This window comes from Equus caballus, chromosome 2 (genome assembly GCF_041296265.1).
Source record: "Equus caballus isolate H_3958 breed thoroughbred chromosome 2, TB-T2T, whole genome shotgun sequence".
Classification (NCBI taxonomy): domain Eukaryota; kingdom Metazoa; phylum Chordata; class Mammalia; order Perissodactyla; family Equidae; genus Equus; species Equus caballus.
Window position 1 is genome coordinate 59915681 of NC_091685.1, and position 21200 is coordinate 59936880.

Sequence of the window (21200 nt, forward strand, 5' to 3'; positions counted from 1 at the left end):
ATTTATTAAGTGTCAGGAACCAGGCTAAATGCTTTACACAGATTATCTTGTTTAATTTCATTGTTAGAACCACCCTATGAAATAGAAAGTAGAAATCCCTCCTAACAGATAAGAAAACTGAGGTGAGGAGAAGTTAACTATCCAATGTCACAGAACCAGTAAGTGTCAGAGAAAAGAATCAAACCAGTTCTCTCTGACACGTACTTTCAACCCTACACTGTGATGCTTTCCTTGAAGGACATCTAGTTTAGCCCAACCCCTGTGATCCTCACGTCCATTTTAAAACAATCTGCTAACACCAAAAAACCTCCAGTGATGGAGTCTGCTGTCGACCAACACAGCCCCTTCCATCTTTGAACAGCTCCCAATTCATTAATTCGTTCATTCATTCAACAAGTACTTGTAAGCACAAATATTTTATGGGACAGGCATAGCTCCAGGCCCAGGATATACAGCCTTGAACAAACGAAGTCCCTGCCTTCATGGAGTTTATATTTCTGTAGGAGGAAGAAGGGAAAAAGCAAAAAGAAAATATAAAGGATTCAGAGGGTGACGGTTGCTTTGGAGAAAAAATAAAGTAGTGTAAGAGGTTAGGAATTGCTGAATGTGGACAAAGGAGTTGTTATTTCATACAGGGTAGTCAAAGAAGGCCTCACAAATAAACATAAGAGATATCTAGGAGATATATCCGAGAGAATCCACTCCAGGCAGAAAGAACCGCACACGCAAAGGCTCTAAGGCAAAACCTTGTTTGACATGTTTATGAAATAACAAGAAGGCAGGGTGGTGGGAACAGAATGAGCAAGAGGGAAGCAGGGATCAGAGAGAGGTGGCCCTGATCAAGACGCCCTTATAGGCCACAGTAACTGCAAGGCTTTGGAGGGTTTTGAGCAAAGGAGCAACAGAAGTATATTTTGAAAAAAAATCACTCGGCTGCTATGTTGAGTCTAGATTGCGGGACAGGAGGAGTTGAGGACAAAAGGAGCAGTTAGGAAGCTACTGCAATAATATAGGCAAGAGATTTTGGTGCCCAGAATTAAAATGGCAGCATTGGCAATGGTGAGAAGGGCTAGGCCCCTGGCTATATTTTGAATGTGAAGTCCATGACATCTGCTGATGCAGAATCGTAGACAGTAGGAGAAAAGAGAAATTGAAGGTGACTCCAGAGTGTGCGGCCTGGGAAACCGGAAGGATGGAGTTTCCATCTGTTGATATGGTAATGACTGGGGAAGACTTTAGAAGAGGACAGGTCTAAGAAAGAGATGGGGAAGTAGGACGCTGGCCTTGCCATGGGAAGTTGACTGACCACGAGACATTAAAGCGGAGATGGCATCTCAGGGGAAAGCAATTGCCATAAGGCCCGTGCTCTTCTTCTACTTGCAAAATGTGTAGGATGCATATCGTCCTAGCTCTCAGTGTTGTGAGAAAAGGTGAAAGTGCTCTCAAAAGTAAAACGCACTATCAAATTTTTATAATCATTGAAATTAAAATCTCAACCATGAAGAATGAAAGGAAGGCACAGATGGGGAATTTGTCCCCATATGGATAGTAGGATGGGGACAGAGGAGAAAACAGGCCTGATCACATAGATGTAAAATAAATGTGTTGGCTTTAACAGTGTCACGTGGCCTTGGAGATGATGACACGCATGGGCCTCTTACAATCTCCACATGATTATTTAAGTCTTTCAAAGCAATTTTCTTATTCTGATGCTTCACAATCAAGTAATTCCTGGCCAGAAAGATCTGCTTTTATTTCTCAGGAATTATGATCAGTAATCTAATTGCTCTAAAAGGAAATGGCCAGGGCCGGCCTGGTGGCACAGCAGTTAAGTGCGCATGTTCCACTTCGGCAGCCCACGGTTTGCCGGTTCAGATCCCAGGTGGGGACATGGCACCACTCGGCAAGCCATGCTATGCTAGGTGTCCCACATATAAAGTAGAGGAAGATGGGCATGGATGTTAGCTCAGGGCCAGTCCTCCAAAGAAAAAAGAGGAGGATTGGCAGCAGTCAGCTCAGGGCTAATCTTCCTCAAAAGAAAAAAAGGAAATGGCTGGCTTCACGTAATGTTCCTTTAGCCCCACGCTGCAACTCCACATCCCACATGTGTGTCTCGAGAGAAGGGGACTCTTTGAGCAGACAGTGCTCCAGACTCCATGTCACTGGAGTGACAGCCCAGCCTTACGAGACGACAGCAGTGCGTGGCTATCACCACATTGCTCTCCACGCTGGAATGTGGGCTTCCCTGGGGGAAGAGCACAAAGTGAATTCTCAGTGTGTGAGGTCTGATTTACTCAACTAGTTCACTGAATTGAAAACTAGGCAGGTACATTCAGCTTGCTTATTTCAAAGGCAAGTATCTTAAGAAGAAAAAAATTTCAAGTTGTTTCTGGAGCTGTGCGTTTTTTTTTATGTGAACAATTTACTGTTGATCACTTGGAGCTTGCCTGATTTATATACTTACTTCCAAGGCAATAGGTGGCCCCTGATAGAACTATTTCATGTATTAGCTATTAGATTATCACTAATAAAGCTGAAATCCCCAGAAAGAGGGGAAGAAAAGGAGAGAAAGTTCAACATTAAACGGTACTGATCTGTCCATTGTCATGCCAGTGTTGCCGAAACCTAACAAGACTGTTTTCACTAACCTACACGGTCCACTAAAACCTGAGCCATCAAAAAAAGAGCAGGAATAATAACAACATGACTTCTCAGGAGGCGGCACTGCATAGAGCAGGGGAAATACAACGGAATCTTAGAATCTAGTTCCAGCTCTGCTATCATCACTTCTATCAGGTTGGACAAGTCAATTTACCCCTCTGAATCTCAGTTTCCTTGTATGTAAAATAAATGATTTCTTAGGTGACGTCCCACTTTGGAATTCTATCAATCATCCTATGATGTTTTGCACTCATGGAGATCTTTCTCATAAGGGTTTACAGTATTTAAGGGAAGAATTTCAAAACACCAGCAAGATTTGTATCTCAAGCCCTGAACCTCAGACACATATATCCAAATGCCACACAGCATGACAAAACCTACCCTCGATGATACCCCTTCCCCAAAACCTGTTACATCTTCAATCTTCCTCCATTTGATTCAATGAAAACTTCATTCTCCCAGTTTCTCAGATTAAAAACATCGGAGTCATCTTTAACTCTACTCATTCTCCCACATCCAGTCTTGCAGCAAATTCCATCAGCTCTACCTTCAAAACATATGCAGAATTCTACCCCAGCCCACCACCCCCAGCACAATCACCCAAGAACAAACCACCATCATTAGTCACCTGCCTTATGTCAATAACCTCCACTCTTTCCCCCTTCAGTTATCTTCAACACAACAGCCAGAGTGATTCTTTTAAAACAAAAGTCACACCATGTCACTGCTCTGCCAGAAACCCTCCAAAGGCTCCCCATGACTTTATACCTTCCTTACAGTAAGACCCAAAGTCCTCACCAAGTCCCAAGGCCCCATCTCACCTACCCACTACCTCTCTGACCCTGTCTCCCACCACCTTCCACCTTGACAACTTTGTCCTGGCCACACTGGCCTCTTTAGTCTTTTTATTTTTTCCCTAAAGATTGGCCCTGAGCTAACATCTGTCAACAATCTTTTTTTTCCCTTCTTCTGCTCCCCAAAGCCCCCGAGTACGTAGTTGTATATTCTAGTTGTAGGTCCTTCTAGTTGTGCTATGTGGGACGCCCCCTCACCATGGCCTGATGAGCAGTGCCGTGTCCACACCCAGGATCCAAACCAGTGAAACCCCCGACCGGAAGCAGAGCACTTAACCACTCTGCCATGGGGCCGGCCCTCTGGGCCTCTCCATTCTTATTCCATCACACGGAGTGTGCTCCCAACTCAGGGCCCCTGGTCTAAACATTACCCATTATAAGAATGGCTTTCCCCCTCTCTTGTTTCAGATCTCTGCCCCAAAGCCACCTTGACAGAGAACTCTTTCCTGACCAACCAAGATAAAATTGCACCCTCCTGTCAAACTTTACCCCACTTATCCTACTTCATTTTTCATTATAACCCAAATCACCTGACATAGCATACACTTTTTTAAAAATCATGTGTCTCTATGAGAAAAGGACATTTTTACTGTAAATGCTGCATCCCCAGGGAACTAACTACAGTATCTGGCCCATAATAGATACGTAGTATCTGTTGAATAAATGAATGAATGAATGACATAAACTTCCTTGGAACCCTTACCAGCAGATATGGTGACCCACAATGAGCCCCTTATCCTGGCATCCAGCTCCACGACCAAGACTGAGACTGGCCCAGCTTGTGGGCTCTGAGGCCTTGAGCCCCCTTGGGCACCTTGGCTTCTTCCCCGTTGGACCTCCCATGCCCCAGGGCTGGCAACTCTGCCTGGCCCCAGACCAGGCTAATGCTCTCCCTGGGGCAGATATGGGGTCCAGAGAATTCCTAGCGCATGTTTTCTAATCACCAACATCCCACGCTGGGGAGAGGGCGAGAGACTATTATACTGATAATTTTCACTTGGGTTCCCCCATATGAGTTTACATCTCTCCCCCACAGTGGCTGGGCAGCCTCAACCAGTCAGGGGAAGGAAAGCCCCAGAGCTTCAGAAAGGGAGGTGCCAAGTGGCCTTACCTCAGCAGGCCTCCTAGTGAAAGTGCTGGCCCTCAGGAGTCTACACGAGCTCCTCTACCTAAACCCTGGCTGGGACATTGAGTGGATGCTCAGTATTCTACGACAGGAGATGAACTCTCTCGCCCTTGCCCAGTCCTTGGCTTGTAACATGCAAAGAAAGAAAGCAAGATAAGCCTCTTCCGGCCTCCCTTTTGTTATGAAAAGTGGCCAACCACCTTCTCTGCCTCCCCTCTCCACACCCAAGCCTGGGAGTGAGCTGCAGATCTGAACTGGTTCTTTACTAGGGCTGCTCACACTTAACATGCACCTGAGACACCTGTGGATCCGTTAAAATGCAGATTCTAGTTCAGTAGGCCTGGGGTGGGGCCAAGACAGCATTTCTAACAGGCGTCCTAGCGATGCAAACGCGGCTGCCATGCTCCTCTAAGGAATGGGAAGGAGGCCACTCCAGGCCCGCCAGGCGCTGCGCCGCTCTCTCCCGCTTCCGCCCCCGCGGCAGCATCGCCGCAGCCTCAGAGTCTGGCTTCGTCACATTAAAATCGGATTCCAGGGCGGCTAGAGCTCCAGGCCGGGCCTCAGTGGGGAGGGGCTCCGCCTGGAAAGACTGCGGATGCCTCTGCCTCCTGTTGGGGCCTGGGCTCCGGAAGCCAGCCCCGCCCTGGCTAAGCAGGCTCTCGGCGCGCCGAGAAGGACCGGGACAGAAGTTTCCAAAGAGGACCCTTTGTCCCCCCACCCTCTCCGCGGTGGAGGCCGACGCCGCGCCGCGCCCGCCAGGGCACGCAATGGGCCAGCGCCGCTGCGCACCTTTCTGCGGTCCTCCGGGCGCGGCGACCTGGAGAAAGATCTAGCAAAATGAGGATTCCGGGCGCCGCCCCCCTTCCCTTCTCCGCTCCATCTCTGAATGACGGGGCTTCCTGGTGGAAATGTGTGTCACCTGATCTGCTCTAAAGTATTTTAAGTCTGGGAACTTGACCGTTTGCGGGGATGGGATGGGATGGGATGGGATGGGATGGGATGGGGGTAGGGGGTCTTCAGAGCTAAAGACTTTGCAGCCGGCACGCAGCTTTGCACGGAGCACTCTCGGCGGGGGAGGCGAGCTGCACGCAGCGCGCGCTTCTCTTCCAGAAAGTATCCTTGGGCTCTCGTATTTGCTGAGAGGATAGAAGCAGCTTTTTAAGGCCTCCCCTATCCACTCAACCCCTCCGTGCTTTCTGTCTCACCTCGTAGGATGGAAAGAAAAAAGAAAACAGCTGTGACTAGCGGCGACGGGAGGGTGGGTGGCGCCGAGGCAGAACTGAATGTGCAGAAACCCCAGGGGCGGCTCACAGTGGACTCCCTGCTGTAAAACAAAAAGCAAAGCAAAGAAAAAGTGGTATCAGGCCTTTTAGAATGTTTTGATTTTTCAAAGCCTTTCATCTCAGCTCCCTAGGTTCTCACAGGTTACGAAGGTTTGTTGGTTAAATTATAGAAAAGATGTTAGAATGATCTGTATTTCCAAAGTAATCCTAGAACACCGTCAAAGGCGCTCAGTCCTGTCTGGAAACAGCCCAGCTCTGCAGAGAGGGGCCGGGGCGGCGGCTGTCAGGAGCCCCTGCAGGGAAGAAGCGAGGCCCGGATGCCGCGGCCTTTTTTCTCGCCTCCCTTCCTCCCCCAACACCGCGAGGGCGGGGGTAGGAGAGAAGAACCACGCGGGGCGAGTCTGGCTGCGGGAGGATTGCGGGGGGCGTCCTGGGAGGAGAGGAAGACGCCTCAATCTTACAGACGGACCTTCATCTCCTCGGAAATATGCTCTCCCAGTGGGTGAAAGGAAGCACTTTTCCACTCATTTTGCTAAAATTACCCCTGAGTGTGAGCAAACTGTTGTTTTACGAGTGGGTAGCGGGGAGGTGCGCGGCTGCCGAGGCTCCGGGCTGCTGCGGCCTGAACAGCAAGATGCCTGTCTCACCCCCTCAGCATAGCAAGCTGAGGACAGGGTCTCTAAATTACACCCTTCCCCACAAAAAAGTACGCCCAGCTGATGGCTTTGCCTGAGGAGGGGCATTTGTTTAAGGGCTCTGTCTCCCAGCCCCTCAGGAAAAGTGCCGGAAGCTGTAGAAGCTGAGTCAGCGTCCACTGCTAACGTCTGGAGACTTCGCAAGTCACACTGCCCGTTTCTGAGTCCTACTGTTCAGGTGGGACCGGCAGGAATTGGGGGCAGGCGCAAGCGCACAGAGGGGAAGCAGAGAACAAGCCGAGGCTCTGGCCCCTTCACCTTCCCCAGGTGCTCCTACTGAGTCACTAAAGTGGTCCCTTGGAGACGCGGCTCACGCTCCGCTCCCTCCCGCACGCGCCTTCTCGCAGCAGGTGCACATTATCAGGGCTCTTAGTCCTCAGAACCCAGAACGTTGCGTCTGTCCCTGGGGAATGCCGTGCATTTTATTCTCAGCTCAGAATCGCCCTGTGACTTCACATGTCTGGCACCAATTTTTCTGTCAAACTGTGTGAATGCTTTGTGGCTTACAGTTGAGATTTTCTCTCACACACTTTCTCCTGCGTGTGTGCCTACATGAGGGAAGAGAACAAAGGAAGGCGGAGGTCTCCTCCATTGGGGGGGCGGGGGGGCTAACCTCTGTAGTAGAGGTGGGGTTTTCCAGTGAGTAAATGATTAGAAACAAACTAAGTCAGAATGAGCAGACCATTCCTTCCTCTCCAACCAGAAGTAATTAGGTAAAACGCGGGTAGAGTTTTAATATCAGGTTTCTGTCTTTACTAGCAGGCTAGATGTAGAGTAAGAAGGGAATGTTAGTTTTGCTGCATCAAAGCATCCTGCTAGTTGTTTTTTTTTTAATGGTCATATCAGGAAATGGCTCATACTCCATATGAGATTATAAGGATGTGGTGTTGTTATGGATTGAAAGAATACATTTAGCTAAGAGCAAAGGGATTAATGGCCATCAATACACAAATGAAAATGTCTTTAATAGCTACAAGAAACCTGAGCCTCACCTACAGCATCTCAGCTTTTTTTTAATAAAGTCACTTCATATTTAAGACTACTTATAATCAACATAACTTTTGTTTATTAGAAGTGCCCCATTTAAAACCATGTGTATCCTATATTAGAATCTAAGTTATTTGAAAAAAAAAGTCTAAGGTTCAACTGAAATGGATTTGACCACCTCTCAAAACAATAAACACTTTTTTCTGTCACAACTTACATGAGTCGTGTATTAGCTGCCACCCTATTTATCCCAATTAACTAAAGTAATACATATTTCATTTCAAATGCATTAATGTAGGAAAGCTAAGGCCTTGAAGTATAGCCATCAAGCTTTATAGAAAAAAATATAGGGATACCTATCAGGAGCTATCCAAGTGTACATAAGACCCTTTGAACACATAATTCCAGTAGGGGAATTACTAAAGAAATACTTTAATAGAAGGACAAATGTGATATCCAGTGATGAAGATATTCATTGCCAAGCTGTCTTAAAAGATATTTTTAAATTGGGACACCTAATCAAATAAAAATGAGTACACTGATGAGAACAACAAGAAAAAATATTTGAAGCTGGAATTGTTTTAGAATCTCTTGAATGGATGATTGTTGTTCATAAAAGAAATAATCACATGCCCACTATCTTATGGTAGCCTCCAGTGATCTTTCCCTCTTAGTGTTTACGTCCTCCCACATTGAATCAGAGAGTCTCTGTGACCACTAGAATACAGCGGTAGTGATGGTATGTCGTTTGAGGCCAGACCGTAAAAGACATTGCAACTACCGCGTTGGTTTCCTGGAAGCCTTGCTCTGGGGGAGACCAGCGGCCAAGTTGTAAGGATCCTCAAGCAGCTCCATAGAAAGGCCCACATGGAGAGGAAGGTGCCAGCCCCATGGGTAAGTCACCTTGAAGTAGATTCTGCAGGCCGAGTTCCGCCTTCAGATAACAGTAACTTCAGCCAGCATCTGACTGCAACCCCATTAGAGACCCAAAGCCAGAACATCCCAACTAAGCCTTTCCCAGCCCTCTGATCTGCAGAAACTAAGAAATAATGAGTGATTGGGGTTAAGTTACTAAGCTTTGGAGTGATTTGTTATGTGGCAATAGAAACTAGTACATTCTACATATTAATTTGATGAAATATTATGTAGTTATCAAAAATAAGATACTGTTTACAACTTTCTCTCTCTGTGCATTCATTCTGTCAGTAAAAGAAACTTCACACCACATCATGCCATCTCTCCTGCTACTGACTGCCCTTTTCTAAGTTACCATACCCTTATCTGGGCCAAAACAGTCTTTTAGTTACTCTCTACTTTGCTTCTTGCTTCCCTAAAGCCCATTCACTACACAGCAGCCAGAGCGGTCTTTATAAAATGGAAATCCCATCATGTCACCATCCCCTGCTTAACCCCTTCAAAAGTTTCTAATTGTACAAGAAATAAAATCTAAACCCCTTGATCTACAAGCCCCTGCATAACCTGGCCTTTGCCTGTCTCTCTCAGCCCTGTTTCCTACTTGCTGTCTCATTCTTAATATTCACCAATGAGCTTACGACGTTTTTCTGGATCCAAAGAAGCCAGGCTATTTCACTTGCTATAAACTCCACCTGGAACACTCTTTCCCCACATCATTGCACGTCTGGCTTGGATCCAATGTCACTTACCTATTAACTTCCTTATTTGTTCATTGTCTGTTTACACACACACACACACACACACCCCACTGTAATCCCTGAAAACGGGGATATTGTCTGCCTTCTTCCCTGTGCCTATATTCCTTGTGCTTAGAACAGAGCCTGGTACAAAGTGCATGATTAATATGTGTGGAATGAATGGACAAGCTACGTCAAAATATAAGTGAATAGAAGCAGGGGCTAAAGAAGAACATATAAATGGAAGTAACGGTGACCGAATGGAGGAAATGTGATATTTTTTCTTTGTTAAGTTTGTTTTTAATATTGCTTTCTTTTAAAACCCTCCATATACAAATAATTATCTGTGTTGAAATAGGCTACCGACAGTTACTTTCTGGGGCTGCTGAATTTCTTTCTTCTCATGATGCTTTACCTTTGGCTTTCTAGCTCTCACGTACAACTCTTCAGTGGGAATTTTCTAGAGGACCTTAAACTGAAAGTGGCCCCAGCTGCATAGCTTGTGTAATTCACTGCTATGTGAATTTCCCCCGAAGAGGAAAACATCCTGCATTTGCCTTTGGAAACCCCTTTCAATTATGAATCATGACTGGACCAATTTTCATCTCTCACAGTCTGTCCCCAAGGGAGAAAGAAGAAATTCTCCATTCCATCCTGGCCATGTTTATGCAAAGTTCTCACAAATAATAACTTTTGACATTCTAGAAATACTTAAGATCTCCGTCGAATTCAAAGAACTTTGTTGGGTGTTGTGGAAGGAAACAAAGATATTTACTTATTCGGTCAAACTTTCTCCTCTTCCCAAAATAATTTGAAAGAGCTTACAACAACAAGACGTGGAAATGGGAGAGGAGGATGAAGAAAAGGAAGAGCAGAAGGAGGAAAAGGAGAAGAAACAATTGAGGACCAGTCAAATGTGAACAAAACTACAAAATTGTCACCAGATACAAGAATAACACCATGAAAACCAGCATCCTGAAAGTTGGTGATCCTTGAAGACAAACTTCAAATTCCTTTCTATTTATACAACCTAGTTCCTGCCTTCCAACAGCTTAAAATTAAGCAGAAGAATTAAGATATGGACATAAATAATCAAAGGAATTAAAGAAAAGCTTGAGCATCCTAAGTAACTACAATGGAACATTATGAATGTAAATGTGCCCCTTGAATGGTACAAGGACTGCATTGTAAGAATTCCAATAATTGTGTGAAAACTCCCAAGCCACTGTCACAACACGTGCCTGTGAAAATATGCTCTGATTCCACGAGGACACCTCCCAAGCCGGACTGCAAAGGAGAGGAATGTGATGGAGCGGTCAAGAGCATGGACTTTAGAGCTGAACTGCAAGGTCTCAACCCCAGTGTTGCCACAAACTAGCTGTGTGACCTTGGTCGAGTCACCTAACCTTAGTTCTTCATCTGTAAAATGGGGATGATAATCCTACTGGACATAACATTGTTGTAAGAAAGCAGTTGATGAGCTAATACAGACAATGCACTTAGCTCAGTGCCTGGGACACAGCAACTCTTCCGACAGCACTAGAATCTCCATGTGGGAAAAAAAGGAATCAAATTAATTATTTACCAATTTAATGCTAGAAATGAGACTTTACACTAAGTTTAGCAATTCCCTCTAAATGATGGATTTTAGTGTGAACATACAGCCATATGTATGTTTTCCAATCACCCATTTAGCCTGAGTTTATGAAAGTTTTTAAGGAAATTTTGAATCCTGAATCTAGACAGCATCTGAGACATCAACCGCTGACCCTTATGTAGCTAAGAAGATTGAGGCCAGCGTGGGGATGGGGGTAGGGGTGGGGAAGGCCTGCACTTTTTAACAAACTAGAATCCAGAATAGACACTCAATTCTTGGCTCTCTGCTGTTTCCACAGGTGTTGACTAGACTGGGACTGATTATTGAATACTCTTGGCTTTTTAGTCATCCCTGAGGCATTTTGATCTATCGAGAAGTCATTAATTCAATCAATATTTATAGTAGACTGTGGCAGGAGCTATGCTAGATGCTGGAGATAAAATGGTGAGCAAGAGGTCTGCTTTCCTTGCTTCTGACGATCACACTATAGTGGAAAATGCGGACATTTTCAAACGATCATAGAAATAGATGCCAATTACACATGTGTACAAGTCTACGTGGTCTTATGAACCCATTTAATAGAGTAATTTGGCCTAGTCAGGGAAGTCTTCCCCAAGGGAATGACAACTGAGCCTAAATCTGGGCAAGGTTGAGGAAAGGAAAGAAAAGACGAGCACTCTAGACAGAGAAATCAGCAAAATGTTGTGGCAGGTGGGAGAAGAAAGGTCCAGGTTGGCTGGAGCGCTGGAAACGAGGGGCAGGGAAATATACATAGGGTGAGGTTGGAGAGGTAGTTCAGGGTCAGGTCTATGCATATCCTGAAGATCACCTTAAAGATTTGGGGTTTTGTGGGTTTTTTTTTTTTTTTTGAGGATGATTAGCCCTGAGCTACCATCTGCTGCCAATCTTCCTCTTTTTTCTGAGGAAGACTAGCCCTGAGCTAACATCCATGCCCATCTTCCTCTACTTTATATGTGGGACGCCTACCACAGCATGGCTTGCCAAGTGGTGCCATGTCCGCACTCGGGATCCAAACCACGAAATCCTGGGCTGCTGAAGCAGAACATGTGCACTTAACCACTGCACCACCGGGCTGGCCCCCAAAGATTTTGGTTTTTATATTAAAAGAAATGGGAATCTACTGGAGGGTTTTAATCAAGGGGACAGCATGATCAAAATTTCCTTTTCAAAACAGTAGATGCCTGTAGTGTGCTGACTGAAAGAGGACAAGAGTAGACACTGGAAGAGTCCTTAGCATGGTGGTAGTGTAAATGGAGAAATGTGGATGGATTCAAGGTATGCAGGCAGGAAAACCAATAGGACTTGGTGATAGATTAGACTAGGGGTTGCAGAGAGGAAGTGGGAGGTATGATCACGCCCGGTCTCTGGTTTACAGAATTAGATGAGTGGGGAGTGGTGTCGTTAACTGGGAGAGGAAAGACTGAAAGAGAACCGGACTGCTGGGGGGAGAAGCGGGAGGGGTACTGACCAGGTTACCAAATTTGAGGAAATTTTTTCAAAGACTTCAAATCCATTTGGTTTAGGTTTTTCAGTGTTTTATTATGGCACACAGAATAGAGTATGGTACAGTGTTCTTACTTCAAGTAATTCTCAAACGCACAGCTGTTCCCATTTGGCTAAAGTAGCTTTTTTACATGTAATTTGCATCTGAGATTTACCATGTGCATCATCCATATTTAATGAACATAAATGTGAAAAGCTTGGTTTCTTAGGCAACACCTAGTCTTTACAGTAGCAGATGTACTGAGAATCTTCATAGTTCAAATCCATAGCATCATGGTAGATAAAGAAATATTTTACCTACTTGCTTGGTGACATATATTTAACTAGAATAGGCAATGTGAAGAGATCAGATAACTTTAAACGAGATCACTTTGCTTTCAGGTTAAATTCATGACTTTTAAAAGTTGTCTAAAGAACAAATATTGAATGAAATTAGTTGACAAAGCAATTGGGTAAGAACAGAAGCAGAACAGCAGATAATCAATAATTTCATCCACATTCCACAACAAGTGCAAGTGCAAGAGCTTTCATAACTTCACAGTGGGTGGGGAGGATGGACAGGTATGTATTTGATGCAATGTCCAACCAGTTAGAGCTATCACTGAAATCCACATATTTCCCAATAAAGACATGCAGAGCAATGGCAACGTAACAAACAGGTATATAATCTCCCCCCTTTAGTGACTCATAACAATTTCATTATCTGTATCCACAGATTTTAAGAGGTCTAAGATGGGTGGCATTACTTGAGGTAACAGAATTAAGCTAACAACACACTGAATCATGAGCTCAGGATTGCAGGCAACATGTTTGCAATAGCAAATACCCTTCAATGTTCTTACTCTCTCCATCCCAAATTACACATTGATAAAAAAATTACTCCTTCTGATTATATCGTTTGCTTGGGTTTTAACTTCTGCCCGTAATATTTAGACTATATTTTTTAAATGTAGTTCTAGTGATGGATGAGTGAGATTCATAATCTATCAATATTGCATTCATTGTTATATACTAGGGTTAAAGTTACCTGTTTACCATAAAGGGTATATTTATCACATAATTTCAGAATTACCTCCAACAAAGCCATTCCCAACATTATATAGAAGATTTTATTGGGCAAAGTTTATTGCTATTTATAAGAGAAAAAGAGCGTCAGAGACTCTATTCACTCAAATGTATTATCAGTAACATTTCTGAGGGCAGAGATTTCATGAATGGTCATGACCTAACTGCATCCCTCCAATTACCAATTAAGAGAGAAAAAGGCATTGTAATGGTTGAAATTTTGACTTACAAGAATTGGAGTTCAATAGTCCACTTGTATATGACTTATATTGGTGCCATCTTTAAGATATTTTAATTAAGTCAACAACCACAGCAAGAAATGTCATTCAGTGTAACTTTATTTACTATTTATTGCACATAATTCGAGGTCTTTAATTTCTAACCACCAAAGGTTCAAAGGACTATTTTTTCCATGAAGTTTAACATTAACATTAGTGAATTCATTTATTCATGTTGGTGTTTTTTTATTGTAAACATCTGAATTATTCACATTGCCATAGATCCTGAACTCAGAAGCGTGGACCATGCACAGGCTGGCAGCAAGCCAGGAAGCCACTCTGCAAGCAAACGATACTCTGCATAAGGAGAAAAGTCATAGCACAACATTGAATGTCCAACCTGAGTCACCTCAGAATTATACATGTATTGACTTCTTAATTCATATAGTATCTGGAACTCAACTGGTTGGGTGGTGATGGGATTGACCTGATTTCAGGAGAATATTCCTGGAATAATTAAGGAAAGGGGGGCTCAATCTTTCTTCTTGGCTGCTTGCTCCTCCCCGGCACCTTCATCTTTTTTCTCCTCCTCCTCAGCTTCTTTGGTTTCTTCTCCTTCTTCAACTTTAGCTTCTTCTACTTTAGCTCCTTCTTCTACTTTAGCTTCTTCAACTTTTGCTGCTTCTTCTACTTTAGCTCCTTCTTCACCCTCACCTCCTGCTTCTTCCTCCTTGGCCTCCTCAGATTCTTCCTTGGCAGCTTTAACATAAAAAGAAAATTTACAAACTCCAAATCCAGGGGAAGTCCAGTCAAAACATTTCTGCTAAGGTTTTGTGGGAAAACGCAAATGTCAGAATGCTTCCCCCAAACCTCGCAGCTCCACGCCCCCAAAGCACATGCCACCAACAATGCGGGCCAGGCATAATTCCCCACTGAACACATGCTTAAACAGAATGAGAGTACTTCTAGGGACCAGAAGCTCTGCTCCTTTCCGGGACCATCAGTTTCTCTTTTATTATGTGTCTGGTACTTACTTTTGTTCTTTAGGACACCAACGCGCTGTGTTAAATGAATATATGTTACAACGCTTCATAGGAATAAAAAGACAGCAGTAGGGGAATATTTTTAAATGTTATTTTCAAAAAACTACCAACCTAAGCAGAGATGTGTGCCTCTGGGAAGACGGCTAATGTGAGAAATCAGATGCTCACCAGGGGCTTGTTGAATAAATAGATAACTGTATTATTTAACATTCTAAACTCATATATGAATAAAACTTCCTTGGCATAAATCTTATCCATCTCCTAACAAACACCCACGCTCAGCTTGCACTTGAAGTTGTAAGGACTTGTTTCTCATCATACCTTCTTCCTCTTCAGCTGCCTCCTCTTCCTCAGCCTCTTCCTTCTCCTTCTCCTCCTCTTCAGCTTCTCCTTCAGAGGGGGGCTCGTCCTTGGCTTCCTCGGCTTTCGCAGCCTCAATGGTCTCCTCCACCTCGATCTGCTCCTCCTGGACGTGGCTGGTGTAGTAGGTTGGGAAGGAGCGGGCGGACATCAAGTAGGAGCTGGTCTGTAAACCGCCGTAGGCAGATCGGCCAAAGACCTGGGAGGTCTGGGTGTAGCCGCTGGTTATGCTTCCCACGCTGGTGAAACTGAGTCGGGTCTCTTCACCTTCCAAGAGTTTCCTGGGGAGGCAGAGGGAGGTAGGGTTAACTAACACTGAACCCAGGACGTGTGTTGAATGACTCACTCTGAGCCCATCTTCCCCCAATGCCACCTTGAGAGGCAGGCGAGCAGGGCTGGGAATTGTCAAACCTTAATGGCTGGGAATGTTGTGACTAAGACCAGAAAAAATAAAAAACCACTTAAGATAGTCCTGTCCCTTAGATTTAAAATGTAATGGGAAGCTAAGAACAGGACTCGTTATTACAGGGTTAAATTCTTATATATATATATATGTCTATATACCTTCTTGGAAACAGCCAGAAAGCACTTAATTATTTCAAAGGACTATTCTTGAACGTTTCTGATTCACCATAAATGAAATCTGCTTTTCTTCCTAAGGCTGGATGGCTGCTCCCTTCGCCCCTGGTTTTACCTGTATGCTGCAATCTCGATGTCCAAGGCCATCTTCACGTTAAGGAGGTCTTGGTATTCCTTCAGGTATCGCGCCATCTCACTCTTCGTGGTTCTCAATTCATTTTCTAATTTGTTGATTGTGTCCTGTTGGAAGACAAAAAAAGAAAAGAAAAGAAATCCAAGCATAAATCCCCACTGCTCTCATTTTACAGAAGTACAGCTGCAAAGGCCTAGGTTTAATTCAAATCAAAGTGCACACCTTCAATAAAATCTCCCCTAAAACAACTGCCCTTTCTCTTTTGTAACCTTTCCTTCCTTCCTAAAAAAAAAAAAATCCAGCTTCATGAAGCATGAGATGAAAAAAAAAATAATCCAAAAAGCTGAAGAAAAATTCTCTTTTATCTTCTTTAATTAATACTGTCTAATGATCATCATAAAATGCCTGCAAGAAACTAAATTGATTTTCTTTATTTGTTTCTCATTCATTGGTTAACTTTACCCTGGTCACATGCAAGAAATTACTCCATTATTGGAGAAGGAAATAGCTGGATTTTTTAAAAATTTACTTTATCTAAAATATTTTCTGTGTATCTATATTATTTTCTCTCCTCAGAATAGGAAGATACTTGAAAAATTTTTTTTTTACTGTGAACATCATTACCTACAATTTTGACTGTATCCCTGTCTCCTGCTAAGGGAAGGGAGTGGTTGGTAAAGCTAGTCAGAAAGCATGCTGGTCACAGTTATCCTTCAGAACTAATTCGATCTCTTCACTGTATTTATTAACCAGATGGTCCAATCCGTGCTGCAAAGCAACTTGATACTGCAGGCCCTTAGAGAGGCAGGCCGGAGGCCACGCCCAGCTCCCACCCCTCCCCCCACCCCACCCAACACCCTGTAGGGCTGGGCAGCTTTACTGCGGAACAGAGTTAACTGCACCAACCACGCCTTCGCAGACTGCAGTCTCGCCCCCACCCCGCCCTTCAAGTGCCTCGCCCCTCCTGTACAGTCCCCAAAGAGCCAAGTCCTACCCCTAATCGCTGCTTGCCGATGCCTCATCTCTGGTCTCCACTTTCTGGGCGCGTCCTCACCTCTACTCCCCCACCTCCACCCTACTCCAAAGACTCCATTCTGCAGCCCCCTCCCCGCCCCCACTGTGTTTTGGATGGTGCCCTACCTGCATAGCACTAATGTCGGCGTTCTGCTTGTCCTCCAGCTCCTGCAGCTGCTTCTCCAGCGCTTCGTTCATGCCCCGGCACGCTTCGATCTCCAGGGTCTTGGCCTTGAGCAGGCGGCGGCTCTCGGACACCTCGTCCTTGGCGGCGCGCACCGCGTCGGTGTTCTTGGCGGCGCTCTCGGTCAGCACGGTGAAGCGGCTCTTGAACCACTCTTCGGCGTTCTGCATGTTCTTGGCGGCCAGCTTCTCGTACTGGGCGCGGATGTCCTTGAGCGCGGCGGAGAGGTCGGGCTTGGAGGACACGTCCATCTCCACGGAGATCTGCGCGTACTGGATCTGCGCCTGCAGCTCGGCGATCTCCTCTTCGTGCACTTTCTTCAGAAAGGCGATTTCGTCCATCAGGCTGTCGATGCGCTTTTCGAGCTCGGCGCGGGCGAGAGCCGCCTCGTCGGCTCCTTTGCGGGCTTCCATCAGCCGGCCCTCGGCGTCCTCGCGGCTCAGCACCTCCTCTTCATAGCGCGCCTGCAGGTTGCGCAGGGTCTCCTCCAGCCCTTCGCGCTCGCCCTGGAGCGCCTGCTTCTCGTTGGTGGCGTCTTCCGCCGCCAGGCGCAGGTCGCGGATCTCCTGCTCGTACAGCGCCCGGAAGCGGGAGGGCTCGGAGTGCTTCTGGCGCAGCACCAGCAGCTCAGCTTCCAGGACCTTGTTCTGCTGCTCCAGCTCGTGCACGCGCTCGATGAAGCTGGCGAAGCGGTCGTTGAGGTCCTGCAGCTGCGCCTTCTCCTGGGTGCGGATAGACTTGAGGTCGTTGCTGATGGCGGCCACCTGGCTCAGGTCGAGGTTCTCGAGACTGGGCATCAAGGAGCCAGAGCTGGAAGAGTAACTGCGGCGCACGGACAGCGAGGAGGAGACGGGCGCCGAGTAGCTGGAGTAAGCGGAGCGCGCGGTGCTGTAGCCGCTGCGCACGCTGGAGATGTGCACCCGGGGAGTCTCCATGTAGCGCCGCTTGTAGGAGGTCGAGTAGTACGGCTCGTAGCTGAAGGAACTCATGGTGGCGGTCGGTGCCCCCCTGGCTGGCGGCGGAGATGGGGGCCTATAGAGAAGGAAGAACGGGGAAGAGAAGGAGAGGGGAGGATGGATGGCTGTGTGCGGCTCGGCGCGGTCCTGCCACCCCTATTTATACTCGGGGAGAATTCTGACGCAGCCTGCGATCGATCACGGCGCGCCGGGCCAGTGGGGGCAGGCGCTGCTGCAGCCAAGGGGAGGATTCTGCGCAAAAGGGAAGGCGGGGGCGAGCGAGCGGCGGCTGGGTGCTGCGGCTATCGTCCTTTCCACTCTTCTCTGAGGCCTTCTGTTTTCTCTGAGACCCGGTACCCCCTTACTCAATTGCTTTCCCTACCCACCAACCTATCCTACTTAATCCTTGACCCCGTATCCCTCAGATTCTAATGTGTCCCCAATAACGAGTTCTCACGCCCTACTGACACCTTCGTTTTCCATTTCCCGGTAGCTCCGGGGCACCCTCCTCCCTAACTCGCCCCCTCCCCACCAGGGGCCTCCTTAATCATCCCCCTTGGTGTTTTTGGTGACAGTGCAGGGCGTTTAGGACACTTAAGATACAAATGATAGTCCAAGGTTGCATGTATGCCGCATACATGGAGCAAACTTTATTTCTTTGTAACTGTTTCTGGCACTTTCTTTAATTCATCTTTTCTTCTGGTTCTTTTTCTTTAATGCACTGCTTCTACACAGACGCGCACACACACACGTGAAACTGCGGCACTGTAGGTGTTGATTTTGGCATTTCTAAACCCTTGGAGCAGTTAACATCAGCCTTTTAGTGTTCCTAGATTTTCTCATTTCTTTCTGGGGAACGAAGCCTCGAAGGCTTTTAGCGAGTCGGAGCGTGTAGGTGGAGGAGAGCTGAGAAGGAGTTTGAAACTAACGGGGGAGAAAACCGACTTGCAGAGGCGGCGGCGAGCTCTGCAGCCCGGCGCTTCAGACTGTTACACGCCGCCTGTATCTTTCTCATCAAGCTACATTCCTGCTTGATGCCAGCAGCTCCATCACACTAAAAGCCCATTTCCCTCCTTTTACACCTGTGAATCACCAACCTGGTGATTTCGACAAGCCGTGCAGGTGGCTGATTTTCAGAGGAAAGCGGCAGCTGCCAGCCCGGAGCAGAGCACCGAGTGTGGTCTCCCGGGAGGAGAACTCAGACCTGAGACCTCGTTCTGGAGCGGACAGAAAATAGCCGCATGGTTCTTCCTCCCGACTCACTCGGATGAATAGACAACAGACACAGTCAGGAACCCATGGATTTCCTTTAGGAAACACCCAGATACCTGAAACTGTGCACGCCGTAATGCACGCTGATGCGGCCCTGTGGTTTGCAGAGCGTTTTTGCATACTTTGTGTCAGGGAGTCGCTCCGGTTTCATGGAGGGGTTGCAGCGATTTCCATAGGACACCTAAGATTTTTCTAAGGAAGCATTTAATTTTTGCTGTATTTGTATAAGAGTAGCATTTGACGTGCAACTTACTGATTTTTTTTTAGACGCAAACTAAGGAGAAGTATGGTAGCAGTTTTCAAATAGAGCAGCTGGATTCGCTTTCCCGGTGATGCTGAGAAGGTGCAGTACTGGGAGCGAGAACCACAATTGCTCAGGGAGGCACTGCACCCCTCTCCCGACAGGCGGGTGGGGTGAGGCTTAACCTCTGATCGCCTTGGCAACTCTAAAAGCCAGTGATTCTGACACCTGGCTCTTCAGGGTAGATGGAAAGACAGCAGCAGAGAACTTTCATGGGGTTTCTGAACAATCTCTATTGTCTCAAATAATGCAACTTTAAAAACGTTAACAGTGATAGTTTAATTGATAGGTCCATGCCTGCTCAACCATTCTAGGATTTCAAGCCTAAGCCATGAGGCTGTCCTAAATTTTGCTTGGCCCCGGCGGACATGATCGGGCACTCATTCTGACGAGTCTTCATAGCCCACATATCCTCCCGTCTTCTCGCTCATCAGTGGTTCAACCGAGCGAAAGGCTTCTCTGGGAAGGGAGGGGAGAGGGGACCTAGATAAGCCATATTTTTGTCTGCTCCCAATTACCCATATGTGGATGAAAAGTGGCAGAATGGATTTTTTTTTTTAACCTGCTCCATATAAAACATTGTTTCACACTCCGTGTGTGTGAGTCTGCCTATACCCCACTCTTAGGTATTCATGAATTCATTTCCTTTGTGCCAGCTCCCTTCCCTCAGAGTTCCAGGTCACCCTCAGGGATCTCAAGTCCATCAGCATTTTTTGCCATTCCTGGCTGAAGCCTTTGACTGCGGAGGAGGCTGCCCACAAAGAAGGAGACGCTGATGGATACTGCAGGGGCAATGCAATGCTGCGGAGAGAAGAAACCCGTGAGGCACCTGCTGCCATCCTTTGGTTAGCTGAGAAGGGAGGCACACAGGAGTGGTAAAGGGTAGGAACGAGAGGGCGGGGCCCCTGCCTTTGCTGAACCTGGTGAACAGGGAGCGGGGAGAGGGGCAGACCACCATATTAATGAATGTAGATCTCTGGTCTTTTTACTTCTCCACTACAGCCTTGCTTAGAGGGCTCCTGAACCCAGCCTGGGGCTGAAGGTTGGTCCCCCTACCTTCAGCCTTCCTCTGCTGGATGCCTGCCTCTTCTTAAAATATTTTGCCCAGTCATCCTTCTTTTTAAGCCCTCTTCCAGCATTTTGCTCTTAATGCCCATGTGGCATTTGCTCCGTGTGTCAAAATAAAGGTAAAATGAGCAACTTTAGAAACTGTTTTAAAAAAGAATCTTGACTTTCTCTTCCCCTTACCGTGAAGGTTTCTGCATGAGTGTGTTTGCAACGGTGTCGTTATTTCTTTGGGAGAGGCTTTTGGATCTCGTTACACACTTGGGCATTTATTCCCTTTTCAGCACCTCCTCCGCCAGCATGAAACTGGTTGAATGCTGTCACCAAAACACACACCTAAGAAATAACAATTACTTACAAAACAAACACAGTAGTATGTAGATAAAACTCACTAATAAAATTCCTGCCATTCTGGTTATCCCTAATATGTCTGTAATCCTCTGAAGGACTGTTTGAGGTAATTTAGTTAAAAAGTAAAATACATTGACATTACGACAGAGCTCATAAAATGCAACTCTTAAAACCCAATGAGAAGATTTTACTCCTTCTCCAATAGACTCAGAAAGGTTCAGATGGATAGGACCTGGTGACTTCTCATTTCATTATTCTAAAACTCCTTGGCACAGCAGGA

General features: G+C 46.1%; 1 protein-coding gene across 1 annotated transcript; it reads right to left on the reverse strand.

The window, feature by feature from the left end:
* Positions 1-13764: 13764 nt before the first annotated feature.
* NEFL (neurofilament light chain) lies at positions 13765-20713 on the reverse strand. The gene is made up of 4 exons (XM_005607689.4): positions 16918-20713; positions 15760-15884; positions 15027-15346; positions 13765-14421 (listed from the first exon to the last, which is right to left on the reverse strand). Exons 1-4 carry the CDS (start codon positions 17962-17964, stop codon positions 14195-14197), a joined length of 1719 nt encoding a protein of 572 aa, XP_005607746.1. The 5' UTR covers positions 17965-20713; the 3' UTR covers positions 13765-14194.
* Between the last annotated feature and the right edge of the window lie 487 nt (positions 20714-21200).

What these genes read in the sequence shown, in the direction of transcription:
- NEFL (XM_005607689.4), bottom strand. Translation starts at nt 17,964, where the DNA reads ATGAGTTCCTTCAGCTACGAGCCGTACTACTCGACCTCCTACAAGCGG. An exon ending in CCGACATTAGTGCTATGCAG is followed by an intron (nt 15,885 to 16,917) that starts GTAGGGCACCAT and finishes GTCTTCCAACAG; the next exon opens with GACACAATCAACAAATTAGA. An exon ending in ATCGAGATTGCAGCATACAG is followed by an intron (nt 15,347 to 15,759) that starts GTAAAACCAGGG and finishes CTGCCTCCCCAG; the next exon opens with GAAACTCTTGGAAGGTGAAG.